General features: G+C 40.4%; 1 protein-coding gene across 5 annotated transcripts in view; it reads right to left on the bottom strand.

Annotated features, from left to right (window-relative positions):
* Positions 1-20,831, bottom strand: part of kiaa0825 (KIAA0825 ortholog) — a 306,720-nt gene that overhangs the window by 275,417 nt on the left and 10,472 nt on the right. For 4 of the 5 annotated variants that reach the window (XM_057831007.1, XM_057831005.1, XM_057831002.1 and 1 more), the window contains exons 2-3: positions 18,115-18,251; positions 1,792-1,960 (exon numbers count right to left, since the gene is read on the bottom strand). In XM_057831007.1, the coding sequence (XP_057686990.1) occupies positions 1,792-1,960; positions 18,115-18,245 (300 nt within the window). In that variant the 5' untranslated portion in view covers positions 18,246-18,251. Of the gene's footprint in view, positions 1-1,791; positions 1,961-18,114; positions 18,252-20,199; positions 20,344-20,831 lie in introns of all 5 variants that reach the window. The other variant, XM_057831003.1, reaches the window with a different exon arrangement.

Below are 20,831 nucleotides of genomic sequence, written 5' to 3'. Positions count from 1 at the left end.
TGGAGTGGACCGGCAATTTACTTGGCTCGTTCGTCGTCAGTTCGTCCGGGTCTACCTTCAGGAAGGTGGCAATGTGCATAAAAACGCAGAGACCCGTCAGATGGCTTTTTGCTGGAACTTTTATTAAGAATGGGGGAATCGCAGCCACTCAACTCAGTGCTACCGCGCAACAACTCTCAACAACTATCTCACCCCCTTACGCTCGCCCACCTCTTCGTCTGCTCCAAAGTGGTAAAGCCGGTCATATTATAGGGGACAGTGGCCCCTTGGGGATGCCGGTAACACCATGCACTCCACTGAGCGTAACCTTGCTCAAAAACTGGATTTCACTGATGTTATAAATGACTTTGCTGTCAAAAAAATCTAGGCGTATCACTGTTTGAGGGCTTGATAACGTCAGAGATGTGGAAGGGACAGACACAGGATGTTTAGTTATACTTTTTTGTTGCTTAGCAGGCAGGCATAGTACTCTCAGTTTTATTGGATTGTAGCCTACATGGGACAATAGAAATTGTTTGTTTATATTGTGTCACATCACATTACGGTCTGTTAAATTTAACTGTCCATCTCAAATTAAATCATTAGAAAATTTACACTATCACTACTACTATGATAGCACACCGTTCGGTGGACGGAGACAAACACATCACAGCTGTGAAAACCTTGATAAATGTGCTTTCTTGGAAGTTTGGGACACTGGAAAAATGGCTCTTATTCCTTCAATTGCTAAGCTACATGATATTTTAATGTACATTTGTGTGGAACTGTACAACTGTACAACAACAACAAAACAAAAAAAAACTATTCCGTTCTCGCCGAAACTAGTAAAGCTATTAAAATAAGATAAGTTTTTGTTTTCTTCAGGCAAGTAAGCAGAGTCCTAGTGGCGACAATGCTGAGCGAAGTGGCTGCCGGCCAGATTATACAGGGACTGGCAAAGGGGGTGTGGAGCTCAAGAAAACAAATGTAACAATAAAGAGGAACTGGTCGTACGACAAAAGTATTGCACTAAACCAATGCAAATGCAACTATTTGCATTTAAATATTGCTGTATTTCTATACGTTTCATTAAACTAGTCACGCATGGACTCAAATGTGCTGTACTCTTGTGAGCGACAATGTGACGCGGGACAACAAGAGAATGCAACTTCAGAACGAGTGTATAGTCACTTATTTTATTTTTCTTCATTTAGTGATTTATATCTTTAGACAAGGTGCTGAGTAAAATTTTGTGCCTAACACTTCCTGGCATTTTCATGGACTTTACGCAAAAGTCAAGAATTTTTATTACCTTGAAAACACGACAGTAAAATCCAAGCATTTTCAAGGAATTCAAGGACATGTGTATAATATAGACTGAAAATTCTAAAAATGTGGATTTTTACCGCAGTATACACTGAAAATAGTCCCAGAAATGTGGGCAAAAAAGAAAAAAAAAACACCAAAGCAAAACTTTTATAAACTCAAATCCATTATAAAATGACAAGTGTATTACTTATCATATTACAAATTGAGAAACGCATATTTTCTAAAAATTTTGTTTCTATTATGTTTTGGCAACTCTGTATAAACCGATACACAGTTACAGTGTACTGTATATACAGTGGGGAGAACAAGTATTTGATACACTGCCAATGGGAAAACCCATTGGCAGTGTATCAAAGACTTGGGAAAACCCATTGGCAGTGTATCAAATACTTGTTCTCCCCACTGTATATATTTTTTTCTTTTTCCAAAGTCCAATATATCATAAATCTATACTCCATCAGTCATTGTCAGTGTTATAATTACCAAGCAAGTGAAGAAGGACATAACCTCCTGGTGTCCTGCGCTCATGGGCCTCAAATTGTTGAGCATTTTGATATTGAACCACTGCTGGCATTCCGTCGGGCTCGGCGGACGATCTCCTGTACGAGAGTCTCCCATTTTGGCCTGAAGTTCCAGCAGATGCTGTTCAATACTGAGGGATACCAATAAATTGCATAACTAAACGGGCCAAGACAGCATCTATTATAGACAGTAAATACATCCATTATAGTAGAAACAGCACATATTCTACTAAATTTCACAGATAAGCTAGATATGCATTTGATGCATGTTGCTTTTATATTGCCAATAAATCTTTCTGACATCTAAAGAGAGACTGCCAAGGTTTACAGCTGGGCATCTATAAAACAACTACGTACTAGGATATTCTTATGCACACCAAGGACTTGAAAGTAACACCAACACACGGACAGTAAGAGTGTAATGGTATTTGTATTCGTCCGGTACCATTCAGACGGCGAATACATTGGAGCAAAACATATACGTATATATACGTATTTATATATACATATACAGTGCCTTGCAAAAGTATTCAGCCCCCTTGAATCTTGCAACCTTTCGCCACATTTCAGGCTTCAAACATAAAGATATGAAATTTAATTTTTTTGTCAAGAATCAACAACAAGTGGGACACAATCGTGAAGTGGAACAACATTTATTGGATAATTTAAACTTTTTCAACAAATAAAAAACTGAAAAGTGGGGCGAGCAATATTATTCGGCCCCCTTGCGTTAATACTTTGTAGCGCCACCTTTTGCTCCAATTACAGCTGCAAGTCGCTTGGGGTATGTTTCTATCAGTTTGCACATCAAGAGACTGACATTCTTGCCCATTCTTCCTTGCAAAACAGCTCGAGCTCAGTGAGGTTGGATGGAGAATGTTTGTGAACAGCAGTCTTCAGCTTTTTCCACAGATTCTCGATTGGATTCAGGTCTGGACTTTGACTTGGCCATTCTAACACCTGGATACGTTTATTTTTGAACCATTCCATTGTAGATTTGGCTTTATGTTTTGGATCATTGTCCTGTTGGAAGATAAATCTCCGTCCCAGTCTCAGGTCTTGTGCAGATACCAACAGGTTTTCTTCCAGAACGTTCCTGTATTTGGCTGCATCCATCTTCCCGTCAATTTTAACCATCTTCCCTGTCCCTGCTGAAGAAAAGCAGGCCCAAACCATGATGCTGCCACCACCATGTTTGACTTTGGGGATGGTGTGTTCAGGGTGATGAGCTGTGTTGCTTTTACGCCAAACATATCGTTTTGCATTGTGGCCAAAAAGTTCAATTTGTGTTTCATCTGACCAGAGCACCTTCTTCCACATGTTTGGTGTGTCTCCCAGGTGGCTTGTGGCAAACTTTAAACGAGACTTTTTATGGATATCTTTGAGAAATGGCTTTCTTCTTGCCACTCTTCCATAAAGGCCAGATTTGTGCAGTGTACGACTGATTGTTGTCCTATGGACAGACTCTCCCACCTCAGCTTTAGATCTCTGCAGTTCATCCAGAGCGATCATGGGCCTCTTGGCTGCATCTCTGATCAGTTTTCTCCTTGTTTGAGAAGAAAGTTTGGAAGGACGGCCGGGTCTTGGTAGATTTGCAGTGGTCTGATGCTCCTTCCATTTCAATATGATGGCTTGCACAGTGCTCCTTGAGATGTTTAAAGCTTGGGAAATCTTTTTGTATCCAAATCCGGCTTTAAACTTCTCCACAACAGTATCTCGGACCTGCCTGGTGTGTTCCTTGGTTTTCATAATGCTCTCTGCACTTTAAACAGAACCCTGAGACTATCACAGAGCAGGTGCGGAGACTTGATTACACAACGGTGGATTCTATTTATCATCATCGGTCATTTAGGACAACATTGGATCATTCAGAGATCCTCACTGAACTTCTGGAGTGAGTTTGCTGCACTGAAAGTAAAGGGGCCGAATAATATTGCACGCCCCACTTTTCAGTTTTTTATTTGTTAAAAAAGTTTAAATTATCCAATAAATGTTGTTCCACTTCACGATTGTGTCCCACTTGTTGTTGATTCTTGACAAAAAAATTAAATTCCATATCTTTATGTTTGAAGCCTGAAATGTGGCGAAAGGTTGCAAGATTCAAGGGGGCCGAATACTTTTGCAAGGCACTGTACATATATATATATATATACACATATATATATAGTGAGGAGCCCTTGTGATATTGCAAGTTCACCCACTTACAAAATAGGTAGAGGTCTGAAATTTCAATCATATACAGTATGCATTTCCACTCATACAGACATAATCTAAAAAAAATCCAGAAATCACATTATATGATTTTTTAAATAAATAAATAATTTTATTTGTCATTTACTGAGGTGCAGCATAAGTATTTGTACCCCTGAGAATCAGCATGAATTATGACACTCAAAGAGTCTTCAGTTTACCTTAAAAAAGTCCACGTTTATCACATGAGGAACCACCCACCCACCGCCCGTTTGAGCCTATTATTGTCACCTGTGCACCCCACAGTCATAATCCAACTTCTACCATGGGAAAGACCAGAGAGCTTTCGAAAGACACCGGAGAAAAAATTGTTGAGCTCCACAAAGATGGAAAAAGCTAAGGGACAATTGGAAAGCAGCTTGGTTAGAATAAATCAACAGTTGGAGCAATTAGTTGATTTTTTTTTTTTTTTTAATCCCAGACAATTGTTTTTAGTTGTTTTATTGACCTGACATGTTTCGGCTACTACTTCCGCCTTCATCAGACTGTCACCCACTTCCGCCTTCATCAGACTGTCAGTGATGTTAGTGTGACGTGTCTTTATCAGTTGATGGATGAAGGCGTGACTCACCAGTCAGATTTGACAGGTGAGTCACGCCCTCTGCTGACTATTCACTCTTCCAGAATGCTGGTCCAGGTAGTAGAGCACATATAAGCGCACACATCCATGTAGATGGTCCTCGGGCACCGCTTACAGATTTCAATGGTAAATAAAAAACCTAAAACAATTGTCTAGGACAAAAAAAAAAAAAAAAAATACTCTATAAGTGTAGACAAAATGAACTCAATACAACTAGTTGCAGCAATTATTAGAAAATGGAAAAGGCTAAACATGACTGATAATCTTCCTCTTAATGGGGCTCCATGTAAAATCTCTCATTGTGGGGCATCACTCATGATGAGAAAAAATGAGGGCTCAGCCTAGAACTACACGGCAGGAGCTGGTTAATGACCTGAAGAGAGTTGGATCCACAGTTGCAAAGGCTACTGTCAGTAGAACATTACGGTGCAATGGTTTAAAATCATGCATTGCTCAGAAGGTTCCCCTGTTGAAGCCAGTACATGTGAAGGCCCGTATGAATTTGCCAGGTACCATTTGAATGATGCAGAGGGGTCATGGGAGTCAGTCATGTGGTCAGATGAGACCAAAGTAGAACTTTTGGTGCAAACTTTACACGTCGTGTGTGAAGGAAAAACAACGATGAGTACAATCACTAGAACACTATCCCCACTGTGAAGTACAGGGGTGGAAAAATCATGTTTTTGGGCAAAGGGGCCTGGACGACTGTACTGTATAAAGCAGAGGATGAATGGTGAAATGTATCGCCAGATTGTGAGCCACAACTTCTGTCCCTCAGTCAGAGACTTAAAGATCGTTTTATTTTAAAATTGTTTTATTTTCAAAATATTACTACATTTTATGAACTCTAAATGTAATGATGAGGGTCATGCAGAGTTTGTCATATACATTTACATATTTATACTTTTTATACTTTTTTTTTTTTTTTTTAATCAGAGTTTTAAATCTTCTAATGTAAAAAGAGGGCGGAACAGTCAAAGAGTGGTTAGCACGTCCGCCTTTCAGTTCTGGCCTTCATGTCTGGAATTTGTACGTTTTTCCCATGCATGCATGGGGTTTCATCGGGTACCCCGCCAGTGGCGGCTCAACATTGTTCGTGAACAAATATCCGTGGGCCCCTCTAGATGATCATCCAGTGTGTGTGTGTATGTGTGTGTGTGTGTGTGTGGGGGGGGGGGGGGGGGTACTGGTGAGCAGGGATATTTTAAGACTTAAAATACTACATTACGCTCCACGCTTCATCTTACCTTTCTGTTTGACCTTTCCCTGGCCAATCATGCCCACTTTACACCCACAAAACAGGCACCCTAGACCCCCAGGACCCCTCTCAATGATTCCCCCTGTAACCTGCCAATTGCTCACAGTAAACTGAGATTCGCTACAGCATCCTCAAGAGGACTCATGAGAATAAGCAACATAGAATAGATAATGGCATGAATCACGGAATGCTGTAAGAGCAGCTCAGTTCATGGAAAAAAAAATACAGTGAGCCAAGTCGTTTTTATGTTCATTACTTTTACCAGTAATCATTATTTTTTTAAATTATTTATTTATATTTAATACATTAAAATTAGTAACATTCATCTGTGTATGAAATAATTTCCAGCACAATTAATAAAGCTTCATCTGCTGACAGACCTTAGACAGAATTATTTCTATTTTCACAACTTCCAAAAAAAAAAAAAAAAAATTGTTCAACCTGCGTCCTGGACCAGACTGTTTTCGACATTAGTTCCACTGTATTTGTTAGCGCGCATTTTTTTGTTTTATATGCAGAATAATTAACATTAAAAGTCTAATAAATAAGGAGTATATGGTGATAATGTGATTCACTAAAAGCATAAATCCTTTTAATGCACCTATGTGTATTCATGTGTGAGTCACATGGTACAGGCTCATTTCCCAATCAGATCGCTCATCCCCCAACTGTGGGTCTATAAACTGCCTCCTGCCTGCTCCTGAGCCATTAACACATCCAGATGTCTTACAATGGCAACACATTAAATAAGTGTTCAATCTGACACACTTTCATTTCAGAGAGGGAAAATCACAAGGGGATAAATTGTTATAGACTGGTCCAAACGTCTGTGCTGGAGAATCAACGCTGCCAGTTTAACGATCGCTTCCTCATGCTTTGCCATCTTCTAAACAGGCCTGATTTTGTATCTTGTGTGAATAGCAGTTTGGAGCAAGTTGGTGTTATCTTTTTTATCATGATGCAATTTATGGCTGTGCATCAATCAGATTGTGAAAGTGCATGTTTTAGAAACATATACAGTATATATATTTTTTGAAGTTTTTATTTTTCTACCTTCTGGCTGCCACTGACAACGATAGGCCTCTAATGCATTTAAACTGGGGAGAGGCTGACCATGAAAGATCACTTCCAACCGTACCAGTTAAAATGGACTGGACGTCTATCGCAGTCACAAAATAGGTTAAAGCAATTGACAAAACACCTAGTATAAATGACCTTCATATAAAATACGGTTGCACTGACTCAGTATGTAAATTGTGTATTTGTTCATCCTATGACAATGGACAAAATACTGTTTAAACCCCAAAAATGGCACCACTTCCAACCAAGCAAAGCCATTGTGTGATGAACGTCATATCGGACATGGCAGGCGCGCAGCACAAAACACTGATAAACCCAAAGCATGTAAAAAGTAGCAAAGAAAATAGGCACAGTTTCTGTCAGAGGTTGCGCTAGACTTTTTCGTTGTCTGCCATTTTGACTGACAGGGTCATAAAAATCCGGTCATAATCTATTTTTACCCGTCACTTAAATTTTTAAAATGATGATAATGACATTGTGGTGACCCTTCGTTTGGCATAATTCACCTTCCGTACTTGTGTGTCCATTTGGCCGAGCGCGTTCCCGGCTACGACACAGTCACATGACAGAGACACTTAAGAGCCGCGCCCTTTCCGGCTTGAATAGAGAGTTCACAGAGAGCAGCAGAGCTACAGCGGCTGGACACAGCAATTCGAGCTAACAAGACTCTTAACATTGCATACCGCTTCAACATATTCAATAGTATTTAGTTTTCATTCATTTTAAATTAATATTCTCTTACGAACAAGCTTAACAGAGAATCTACACCGTGCCATCACACATCAAGCAGATGAATACGTAACTTTTTCTCCGCACTGACAAAAACAGCTGACTGTGGCCCCAGTAGGTAGGCTACATTAAGGAACAATGAAATTAACAGTTCACCTGCTGTGGCCTGAACGGAGCCTTACACCTTCCTCCTGGTGCGCATGGACTTGAATTGCGTGCCCGCTTGTGCAGTCCCTGTTTTTTCACCTCTTTTATCAACACCATCGTCGTTTTGGGGCTTTTTGAAGAAACTTCGGACACTCAGTTGCCTTGACATTTTTCAGAGTAAGGCCAACTACGTGATGCATCAAGAGGGACAATAGCTAATTAATATGCTCAGTCGCCACCCTGTGGTCTGGGGTGTGAATTGCAACCTGTCAAAATGACAGATGGACTTCAGTTTTTTCCGTCACCGTTTTAAAAAATCGGTCAACGACGGAAAATATTCGGTTAACGCGACCCCTGGTTTCTGTACCAGTTTACTCAGTTACAGTCTTTCTCTAATCTACGTCTGGGACCCAGACGTTTTCCGCTACAGTTCCTGTGCCCGTTAAAACTTGTTTCTCCAATAGCCACACATACAACAGTGGGTACCCACTGTGTAACGAGTAGGCAGGACAATGTGAGCTATTCGCATTTTATCACCTAAGATACTGTAGTGCTGGCATTTAATAAAATGTCTGTTAATGGCTATTTTGCCTACTTCCAGGAAATATCGGCTTGAATTCATTTAATTTTTCTCCGCTATTAAAATGTTGTTGTTTTTTTCACTTTTTTAGACCATTTTTTTCTGCTGGGATGCACATAATCAATGTGTTTTCCATCTAAGATTATGTGTGAAAAGCTATTGTTTCTTAATTTCCTTAATAATGAGGGTCAATGGATCATAAATTCCCATGTACAATGATAATTAAAAAAATAAAAACACAAACTGGTTACATCTCTGTCAGATGCCTTGTTCTCCAAAGACTTAAGAACAGAAGCTAATGTACGTTTATTGTCTAGGTTCTGGTCTCCAGGTCTTCAGACAGTAGGTTCCAAAGTCGTTCACAGAACAGAAAAGAATACAGCGGTAACTCTACTAATGAACGTCTCTCCATACAGAATTTTCAGGTTGAGACACGCCTGAACAGGAAAATATTGCCTCTTGTTATGAAAGAAATTTCAAGATACGAAAGGCAAAAATACAATATGGCTGGTACTCACAGCTCCCAGAGTTTACCAAACGTAACATACCTATAGCTACTCTGCCATTGGCAATTGCCTAGCATTCCTGGCATCCAATTGGCTAATATGGGCCTTAACCGTATGTGTATGTGTGTATCCCAGCACCCTCTTCATTTGCCCCTCGTGTTGCGACAGCGTTACATGAGTGTATAAACTTTTATTCTTTACTCTATTCTTGTTTTTTCTACAGGACTGTCTCAGATAATTAGAATATTGTGATAAAGTTCTTTACTTTCTGTAATGCAATTAAAAAAACAAAAATGTCATACATTCTGGATTCATTACACATCAACTGAACTATTTCAAGCCTTTTATTATTTTAATATTGCTGAATTTGGCTTACAGCTTAAGAAAACTCAAAAATCCTATCTCAAAATATTAGAATATCATAAAAAAGTATACAAGTAGGCTATTCAACTAATCACCTGAATCATCTAATTAACTCGAAACACCTGCGAGGGTTTCCTGAGCCTTAAAAACACTCAGCTTGGTTCAGTAAACTAAATCACAAGTATGGGGAAGACTGCTGATCTGACTGCTGTCCAGAGGACCATCATTGATACCCTCCATCAGGAGGGTAAGACACAAAAAGAAATTTCTCAAAGAGCAGGCTGTTCACAGAGTGCAGTTTCAAAGCATATCCACAAAAAGTCTGTTGGAAGGGAAAAATGTGGCCGGAAACGCTGCACAACCAAGAGAGATGACCGCAGCCTTAACAAAATTGTGAAGAAGAGCCGCTTCCAGAATTTGGGGGAGCTTCAAAGACAGTGGGCTGAAGCTGGAGTCCAGGTATCAAAAGCCACAGTTCACAGACGTGTCCGGGAAATGGGCTACAATAGCCGTATTCCCATGGTCAAGCCACTTCTGAACTCAAGACAACGGAAGAAGTGTCTGACTTGGGCTATGGAGAAGAAGCACTGGACAGTTGCAGAGTGGTCCAAAGTCCTCTTTTCAGACGAAAGCAAGTTTTGCATTTCATTTGGAAGTCAAGGCGCCAGAGTCTGGAGAAAGGCTGGAGAGGAGCAAAATCCAAGTTGCTTGAAATCCAGTGTGAAGTTCCCACAGTCAGCAATGGTTTGGGGAGCCATGTCAGCTGCTGGTGTTGGTCCACTGTGTTTCATCAAGTCCAGAGTAAATGCAACTGTGTACCAAGAGATTTTAGAGCACTACATGCTTCCATCTGCTGAAAAGCTCTATGGAGATGAGGATTTCATTTTCCAGCATGATCTGGCACCTGCCCACAGTGCCAAAACCACCAGTAACTGGTGCACTGACCATGGCATCACTGTCCTTGATTGGCCTGCTAATTCCCCTGACCTGAACCCCATCGAGAATTTGTGGGGTATAGTTAAGAAGAAGATGAAAGACACCAGACCTACAAATGCAAATGAGCTGAAGGCCGCTATCGAAGCATCCTGGGCATCAATAACACCTCAGCAATGCCACAGGCTGATTGCCTCCATGCCACGCCGGATTGATGCAGTAATCCGTGCAAAAGGATTCCCAACCAAGTACTGAGTGCATCAATGGACATTTTCAAATGTTTGATTTAGTTTTGCTGTTATAAAATTATTTTTTTACTTGGTCTGAGGAAGTATTCTAATTTTTTGATATAGGATTTTTGAGGTTTCTTAAGCTGTAAGCCAAAATCAGCAATATTCAAATAATAAAAGGCTTGAAATAGTTCAGTTGATGTGTAATGAATCCAGAATGTATGACATTTTTGTTTTTTTAATTGCATTACAGAGAGTAAAGAACTTTATCACAATATTCTAATTATCTGAGACAGTCCTGTATATTATGCCCACCTCTTTTTATGTTTATTGTGCAATAATGTAATTGTAACATGTATTTATTACATATTTTGATGCATTTTTAAACATTATAAAAGATTTATATCTGAAATTTGGGGGGCTTGGAACGGATTAGGGCATTTACATGGAAAATGCATCTCTACTTACAGAATTTTCAAGTTATGAAATTTAGAAAAAGTTATGAAACTACTTCCAGGACGAATTAATTTCGTACGTAAAGGTACCACTGTATTTCAGTTGTCAAAGCACGATAGTAGTAAGCCTTTCAATAGAAGCGTTTAGGCACGTCCGGAAGCGTGTCAATTCTGTTGTGAACACAAAATTACATCTGACTGATTAACATTAGCAGCTAATGTCAGAACTACAACAATCTATTCTAGATGATAATGTTATCAACTAATCTCATGCAACAATCTCAACAGGATGACTACAGTCTACTTCTGAGTAGATATGGTCACACGGGGAGATCTACTAATGCATATCTTGTCACGTTCTGCTGCTGGTTAGATTGTTTCGTTACAGAGCTCATTGTGGGGGGCGTTCCTGACATCGCACCTGCACTCAATGCAGGCTCATCAACGCAGCATTTAAGCACGGCTGATCCCGAAGAAAGCTGTCGAGATATTGCTTGCTGATCGCCATTAGATTCTCGCACTTTAGCCTTGCTACTCTCGCTTATTCCCTGTCTAGGATTTTGTTTGTTGTGCTGCCCTCCGTTGAATCTCTACCTTGTGCAGGTATTTGAGTATTTGTATTTTGCCGGCTCTCTGCCTATTGTCTTAGTTACCCTCGAGTTTGTATTACAGAGCCCCGTCGACCTATTGTCACGGACCCTTTTTGTTTTTTCTGCCTTTCCGCAATCGCGTGTTGTTTTTCGTTAGTGCTTAATAAATCCTTGTATTATTGAGCCCCGTCGACCTACTGTCACGGACCCTTTTTGTTTGTTCTACCTTTCCGCAATCGCGTGTTGTTTTTTCGTTTATGATTAATAAACCCTTGTACGCCATCCCCTCTTGTTGTCTGCTGCTTGGTCCAACCTTATTTCCGTATTCGTGGACGAAACATATATATTGTTGTAAGTCTGCTTCTGTTGTAAGTCTACTCATATTAGAGTTCTATACTTCCTCTGTGATCATTTTGTGTTAGTGTTGTGGCCACTGGCATCTGCGTTTTTTTCTTTTGCAAAGTGTTTGGTAGATTTTGCAATTTACCTAACACTTCCCAGCCACCGTACAAATTATGTAATGAACCTACCGTATTTTTAGGGGACCATCCCCACCTTTAGAGGCTTTAAGTCATGTGACATCTAACTAATGTCCTAAATTTAATACATCTAACTTTTCTATTTGACAGATTTTCAAGTCTTAGCTGTACAATTTCCTTTACTTTCTCCTAGCACGTCCCTCGTTTCTTTCCTGCACTGGCACATTTCGATTACCTACCCCTCCTTCACAGAGTTATCTACTCAGTGCCCGTGTAAGGAAGTTCATCCAGCTCTCCACAATGTTGTGACCTTTGTCTCGCTGGTGTGAAAGCTACCTGAAGCCTAATCAACTTGGCAGGATTAGCTCTCATCCCCACAACTTCCCTTGGAAGCAGCTCAGACACTGAGAAAAGGGATATAAAGGAAATGTGAGAAAGAGGGAGGTATGGGGAGGGAAAAACAGGACCAAAACAAAGTAGTAGCAGTAAATAAAACCTTTCAACTGTTCCACTAAGGATGACAATAACACGTGATGGCAACAAGGCGGAAGTTGAACTTAACAAAAGATGCCACGTTAGGAAAGGAAAATTGATTCTTTTGGCCTCTTGAGAAAACACGCGTTTGTCATCTTCTTGCCCTTACGCTGCTTAAGAGCAATGTAATTGTTTTTCACATCGGCCTAGCTAGACAGTCCGCTGCAGTCACTGTCCTCCTTAACCCCCAACCTTCAGCACCGCTGCAATAGAAAGGCAGTGAGGAAGTCTTTTATTAGATATGATGGCACATTTCACAGCTCCCTGACTTACAGAAACCCAATCCCACGATTAGTCAGCGCTTTGACGTTATCTTAAGTTCCTTGTCAGAATTAATTTAGTATGGGTGGGCTGCTGTGGTGCTGTCTGTCGCGCTCCGCTCCCCACTGCTTGCCTACAAGAGGTGGGAGGGTGTGGGTGGAGGCAACAGGGGCCATAGCAAGATCCTTTTCAAATAAGCCCCAACTCCATTCACTGCCAAAAGAGCTAAATATCGCCTGCATCAAAGGATTCCATTCTGTAATGGGAATAGAAGCAACTGAGCTTAAATGAACACATTGAAAACATATCTCCGAGTAGACTGGCCTGGGCCCACTTAGTGCCCTCACCTCTGAGCCTTCAAGGCCACCTGAGAACTGATAAGGCTGATCTGCGAACCCAACAGCCAGAAGACACAAATCTTTAGCTAGCACACAATTGTGAAATACCAACTTTCACGAGCATATGATACTTCCCTACACAATCTTGCAATTTGAGAGTGGTGGGCAGGTAGAAAGGGTCACTTTATCTTGCCCGAATTTTCTTGGCTTGTGCTAAAACTTCATTAGGCGCCACAGCCACGCTAGGCTACATTGAGCCGCAGTCCCATCTGATGAAAACTAATGCATTACACATTTCACTTGGATAGAACCAGCCCTGTTGTCAGCCTATCTTAATCTCCTTCAATTAGGGAGCAGCTCTTGGGCAGATTTCGGAAATTTGAGAACTCGGAGCGAGACAGTCGCTAGTAATCAGGTTGGAGGCCTTCACATGGACAACCTAGCTCTGTTTCCACTTTCTTTCAGATATCGTTTTCTCTCCTACACTTCCGTAATTTATCCCAAGTACCGATAAGCCAATTAGGCAGCAGTAGATGTGATTCAGCCCACCCTAGTTGAAGCAAAAATGTTTGCAAGGAAAATGGTCTGAAGCAGGCAGCCTGACAGAGATGCTGACCAGTGGACCCCTATTGCGCGCGAAGGATTGCCTTATTTTTAGCCCCATTCTCCATTATCTAGATGCTTTGTTCTCATAATGGTTATCCCTCACCCATCTGCAGGAACACAAAATAACCCTTTAATGCTTAGAAAGCAGAAAAATGGTCCGGCCTTCAGTAATAAGCCTTGAATTACCTACCCAAGGGTTTTCGTTTCAAGATGTGGAATCTTCAATTATTATGTTCCCATTTAGAAGGAGGAAGGAAAGAAAGAGAGAGGGAGGGTGAGAAAAAGCGAGACATTAAGGTGCCAGAGTGAGTCTTTGTTCACTTGCTACATTTAGCCCGTCCTTCATCATCTGCCCTCACGCGCATGGCGCCTCAAACGATAAAAGACCTGAAATATAGATTTCTCTTTTTCGTCTCCCCATGCGTTGTTTTAATCAATCCATTTGTGCAACCCTTGACTGATAATTCTATCTCTTAGAAATGATGTTTAAAATAGTATTTTCTAATCCCTCTGTAATTAATGTGAGTATTGCCAATTTGCCTCAGACATTGAGGAATGAATAGTAGTTTGTCAAATAAAAGCACGCTATATGTTAGTTGTGGTCCAAGTAGGAATGCTGTAAATTGTTGTTTCAGTGCCACTGACGGTGATAAATGTCTAATCCATTTCAACAGGAGGGGATCATTCGCCGCCAGCCTTCCCAGTTAAATGAACTGTATGTCTATCACCATCAATACCTGCCAATGAGTTAAATTTACTTTTCTGGGAGAGCAACTCAGTGTTTTTTTTGTTTTTTTTTTGTGTGTCCACCCGGTAATGCCAACCCAACTTGGAATCTTCTGAAAAGGAACCATCTGTCCTATTCCCATATTGTGTTGTATAAACTAAAATGGTAGTCAGTAAAACTATAGAGACCGAAAGTATAAAATGACCAACTGTGGAAGTCATCTATGCCACCAGAATTTGAATTTCGAAGACTAGATTTTATTTCAGCATCAAAATTTTAACTGAAAAATTCAGTTGCAAATATTCAGTAGCAATTCATAGTTAGTGTAGGTATTGAATGTATTTTTTGTTGTTGTTCTTTTTTGTCTCTCTCTCCTTTTCTATTTTCTTTTCTGTCCCACCATAACCCCTTCCTGCTCGCTGCTTTCTCCTAATAAACGAACACAATGAATAATCATAATGGGAGGATTTCATACACCCATGTGATACATGAAAACTGTTCAGACCAATAGGACACTCAGATTCCCATTCTCCGTGTCAAGCAGCTGAACAGGACAGAGTTAAAAAAAAAAAAAAAAAAAAAATCCAGTCGCAAAATCCAGGGAAAAGCAATCGATCCCAATCTCATTTCATCGGACAACCAGGCAATCCAGTTATGTTACGATCGCTCCACTAGGCATTTGACACAGAATGAGTTATTGGTGTCATCCGGCGGAGAAGTAGTAAAAGAAGCAGACACAGCAGAGGACATTCTGATTGGCTGATTGGTGGGGGTGGTGCCAGGGCCCTTGGGTGGCCCCCACGCAGCATTTCCACTTTTCTGCAGGACTATCACACGTCTGAGTGGGTTCACACATGCGGGTGCGCAATTAGACACACTCAGGTAGAAAGATTGTTGGTGTCAGGATTAGTGATCAGATAGCATAGAATAGAATGTCAACATATCACATTTGCAGGTGATTTACATAATACTTGGTTCCCCACCTATCATTGCTGAATTGTGTATGCTCCCCCGTCCCCCTAACCACGTCTCCTTTTGACTCACCTTCCCTTCTCTTTCTCCTTGGTTATCAGGCCCCTCACATGCTGTCCACGGGTAAGTATAATTTTGAGCTACCAATAGCACCACTATGTTCATGGTTGCTGTTTGTCCTTCTCTTCTGTCTGCTTCCTTCTTTTCTGTCCCCCCATAACCCCTTTCTGTTCGCTGCTTTCTCCTAATAAATAAAACATAATGAACAACCACAAACTCCCATGTGTCACATTAAAAGAGTTTGACCAGATTCAGATTTTCCGTGTCTCAGCAGCTGAACAGGACGTGTTAAAAAAAAAAAAAAAGACATTCGCTCAGCCGTCTCCAGTGAATATGACGACGGACAGTATATTAAAATTTGGTAACAGCATGTTGTGATTGCTGTCAGTATGGAAATAAGACAGGAATCGATTGTTTCTCCCTGGTTCTCGGGATGTTGCAACTGAATTGTTTTTTTTTTTGGCACAAAATTTTTCATGTCTGAATTTTTGTGGTGGAATTTTGATGCTAAAACAATTCAGAACTAGAAATTCAAATTCAGAGACTGATTGGCCCAGATTTACTTCCATAACTGCCGCATGTGGTTGAGCGGTTGTTGAGTGGGTCATCCACTGACTGAAGGATCAGGGGTTTGATTACGGATCCCACTTGTGTGCCCATTATTGATGTATCCTTAGGAAAGATATTTCAACCTACGAGCCTGTGCAAAAATAGTGTGAGAAGCACCAGGTTGGAAGGGCCGATGGTGCGTATTGGCTGCCTCGCTTCTGTCGGACTGCCCCAGGGCAGCTGTTGCTTACCACCATCGAGTGTGAAGTAAAACAAGAATGCAATGTACGGCGCCTTAGAGTGTCCAAAAAAGTGCTTTATGAATCCAATACATTATAATTATTATTATTATCATAACCAACTTGTATAGTGTACTTTCAAAGTTATAAATAGTACATAAACTTTTAAGAGGTATGCAACATGTTGGACTAGACTAGTGATGAACACACAATAAAAGGCAGTATTTTAAACGAACTTGTGACCTTGCTTTGGTTGACTTTGTTTAGTTAAATGCACTTCATTATTAGATGCATCTATTGTAGCCGGTGAGAATGATACACCACATGAACCATTTTCCACATTCCAGGTGATGAACAGCTGTTTATCCGTGTTCTTATTGTAAACAATTCAATACAATCGTGTCATTCTGTCAGATATAACAATTTCAGTGTTAAACAGCCTTACATTTAGCTGCCAGAGAAATATGTTTTATCTTGTATGTATGAGATAATCATAAATCTTAAACACAAAAGATGCTAAATTGTTGTTTTGAGCCTTCTGGAACGCCACAAAAGAGTAAAAGGACAATACAACTTGCTTGCATATCTGAGAAAGAGCACAGGAAAGGCTTTAGCGCTGTAATCACTATCTTTGGCTTAACAGGCTGACAAAGACACCTGTTTATCTTTGCTAAATATTCAGGTCTTTCACAAAGGAGAATGAAAGGAGTAGATAACACTGTAATATCTAGATGACGTCCCTTTTTAGCTCTGTAAATGGTAGCAATTGAAAACCGGACACGTTGCCGTACTCTGTAAACTGCATTTATTTGTGGATTCAAAAGATAAATTATATCAACCCTTTATAAGGCACTCATTTAATCCTTTGATGCCATTTTTATTGCACTAGTCACATTCCAGATCAAAGCAGCCTCAATTTTTTTTCATAGATTATGAATGAATTGACATAGATTATTAATTAATTGTAAAAAAAGTATTTATTTCTTTTTTGTATTCATTTTTTCTACCGGTATGTATTTTAATTAACTTTCTCAACTTTATTTAGAATCTACTTGTCAGCAAATACAGAAGTAAAACATGCTTAAATAATAAATAAATGGATTGGACTTCCAGAGCAGTCAATGGCATCGAAAGATGAACAGTAGATCCACATAGTTGACATAGGATGTCTATTGTATTCAATTGCAGGCAATAAGTTAAATACTGTGAAATTGAAATAAGACTGTATTCTCTAATTTAATTTTTGTTTTTTCAAAGCTTATATAAAAAAACATAAAAACTAGAACTATCCTTTTTATTTATCATTTTTATTCCTTTCTTAAAGTTGCTATATGGAGTTTGTTACTTTACTCACTACTGCTACCTTCTACCGAAAGCATACCTGCAGATTGTGTTAAACTCATACATGGTGCATAATTGTTGCCCATCAAATTAGCACCAGAAACACAAAAACAGCAATCATAATTGTTTACTGTTAGTATAAAGTCTTAAGTGAGGGAGAAATGTGTTTTTTGCTAGCACTAAAAATTCTGTATAGTACCTTTAAATTCAGTTTATATGTTACTTATGCTATTTTATTCATTATTAGCGTAGAGTGTGTTATTGGTAGCCAGAATCAAAGTGTATTTCTGTTTTTATTCATATGTTAATGTTAATTTTTAATTACATAGATATTTTAGTATAGTACTGAGACCTGGAGTACATATTGTTTGGACATCCCCTCTTGGGTCATATTGGCAATTTTCAAATCACAAAAAAAAATAAAAATAAATAAAAGTCACTTGCCCTTCAAAGGGTAGTCAAACTACTTAGTACTGACCTGCTGGCATTGAGTTTCAGTTTCTCTTTTGTGTCGTTGATGAGCTGCTCAAAGTCCAGTTCACTGGAAATTGCAGGGACCAACAGCTCAACAAAGGCTTGGTCATTGGGAAATTCTTCTGGCCATTCCATTCTGTTCTATAAAGAGGAACAAAAAAAATCATCGACAGTGTTACATGCTTCAGATAATAACACAAAACGATGTCATAGACATATACGAGGGGTGCCGGGATTATATCAATTATATAGCTTGTCAGTATTGTGGCTGCCTTTTTAAAAGAAAGTTATTTTCAATCATACAACATATGGACAGACCAGAGTCTTATAAAAGCTTTCAAAATTAATTGCACCTGAAACAAATGGAAGGTTATCCCTGACAAAGACAGTCTGCCGCCCCTGCCCTCACGAGATCATTTTCAGCCAGATGACCCTTTATTAGAATGTATTACTTCTAACCAATTCCACCTACTGACACTACAGCGAGTTAAACACACCACCCAAAATAATGAGATGCTCTTCAGTTGAACCCTTAAATAAACAGCCTATCTCCTTACGGCTGCGCCAGAGCTGAGGACAACAACCCCCTCATCCCTGCGGTGCTTAACATTCCTGCTAAAAGCCAATCCCCCACCTGTGTAGCATCACTGGTTCTCACATCAACATTGTCATTAAGCAGAGTCAAGTGGAAGGTAATGGAGAGTGTCTGTGTCAATTTGGCTCTCTCACACTCCGCCTGCAGCTCGGTCCGTCGTCATGTGCTCTGATTTTAATAATCCCTGTCAAACGGCAAACAGCTTGCCGTACTGCACGCCGCTTCCTCGCTGCTGCTCATACTCGATGCCACTCTCCCTGACAGGATAGACAGGAAGCTCAACATTCATTTAGCCTGCACAAAGGGAGGCCTGTCCAAGTGGACAAATATTATTTTCCCCCACACTGACAGCACCACCAGTTAAGCTTGTCCTTTATTGTTTTGCCTTCTCTTCTTCCCTCTGTCATCATTATGCTCCGTCTGTACCACCGTTTGAGAGGAAGTCTGCAAGCAGCTATTGCTTAAGTATTAGGTTGGTGGTGGTTGGCAGCCACTGGCAGACCATCACAAGTACAAAGCGGGAGCAAGGTTTGGTCGCTGAAAGCGTCCTCCATTGCCTCCTTCATGTTACAAAGGCCATCCTCAAACTGTTGGAAGACTTCATCATCCAGAAAATAGTCATATGGTCAGTCATTTTGGTACCAACTGACAGACAATTGAGTCAACTTAAGTGACATATTTAATAACTCGCAACTTTACTTAGACTTGAAGAAAAATAAAACACAGGCTCCGTCTTGACTTGAACTGGGAGGGTCCGAGACTCGACTCGACTTGTGAGGCAATACCTCGAAACTCAATTCGGCTTGACTTGTGAAACAATGACTTGAGACTCGACAAGCTGACTCGAAAAACTTGGATTGTAGCTTGGTTGCCACCTGCCAGTGATCCGTTTGGAACACCTTAATGCTGGTTTATTCCCTGAAGACTATACTGATTTTTTTTTTTTTTTACATTGACTTACATTAAGTTTTCCCTCAAAGATAAACCTGAGTGCTTTGTGGGTGGGTTGGGGAACAATGGTGAAGGCCTTGACTAACCTGTGACTCGACTCGACCTCGTGACTCGACCTGACCTCGTGACTCGACCTCGTGACGCGACTCGACATAACCTCGTGACATGACTCGACTTGCCCACAACAGGTAAGACTCGGGACTTACTTGTGACTGTGATTATAGTGACTCATGCAATCGTCTGCCAACTGATGTACAGTGGGGCAAATAAGTATTTAGTCAATCACCAATTGTGCAAGTTCTCCTACTTGAAAAGATTAGAGAGGCCTGTAATTGTCAACATGAGTAAACCTCAACCATGAGAGACAGAATGTGGGGGAAAAAAACAGAAAATCCCATTTTTGATTTTTAAAGAATTTATTTACAAATTAGAGTGGAAAATAAGTATTTGGTCACCTACAAAGAAGCAAAATTTCTGGCTGTTAAAGAGGTCTAATTTCTTCTAATGAGGTCTAACGAGGTCTAAAAAGGCTCCACTCGTTACCTGTATTAATGGCACCTGTTTCAACTCTGTCCACAACTTCAGTCAAACTCCAAACTCCAGACTCCACTATGGCCAAGACCAAAGAACTGTCGAAGGACACCAGAGACAAAATTGTAGACCTGCACCAGGCTGGGAAGACTGAATCTGCAATAGGTAAAACGCTTGGTGTAAAGAAATCAACTGTGGGAGCAATTATTAGAAAATGGAAGACATACAAGACCACTGATAATCTCCCTCGATCTTGCGCTCCATGCAAGATCTCACCCCGTGGCGTCAAAATGATAACAAGAACGGTGAGCAAAAATCCCAGAACCACACTAGTGAATGACCTACAGAGAGCTGGGACCACATTTACAAAGGCTACAATCAGTAACAAAATGCGCCGCCAGGGACTCAAATCCTGCACTGCCAGACGTGTCCCCCTGCTGAAACCAGTACACGTCTAGGCCTGTCTGCGGTTCACTAGAGAGCATTTGGATGATCCAGAAGAGGACTGGGAGAATGTGTTATGTTCAGATGAAACCAAAATAGAACTTTTTGGTAGAAACACAGGTTCTCGTGTTTGGAGGAGAAAGAATACTGAATTGCATCCGAAAAACACCATACCCACTGTGAAGCATGGGGGTGGAAAC

Source organism: Corythoichthys intestinalis, chromosome 3 (assembly GCF_030265065.1).
Source record: "Corythoichthys intestinalis isolate RoL2023-P3 chromosome 3, ASM3026506v1, whole genome shotgun sequence".
NCBI classification, from domain to species: Eukaryota; Metazoa; Chordata; class Actinopteri; order Syngnathiformes; family Syngnathidae; genus Corythoichthys; species Corythoichthys intestinalis.
Note: the sequence above shows the minus strand (reverse complement) of the source record. Positions and strands in the feature narration are given on the sequence as shown.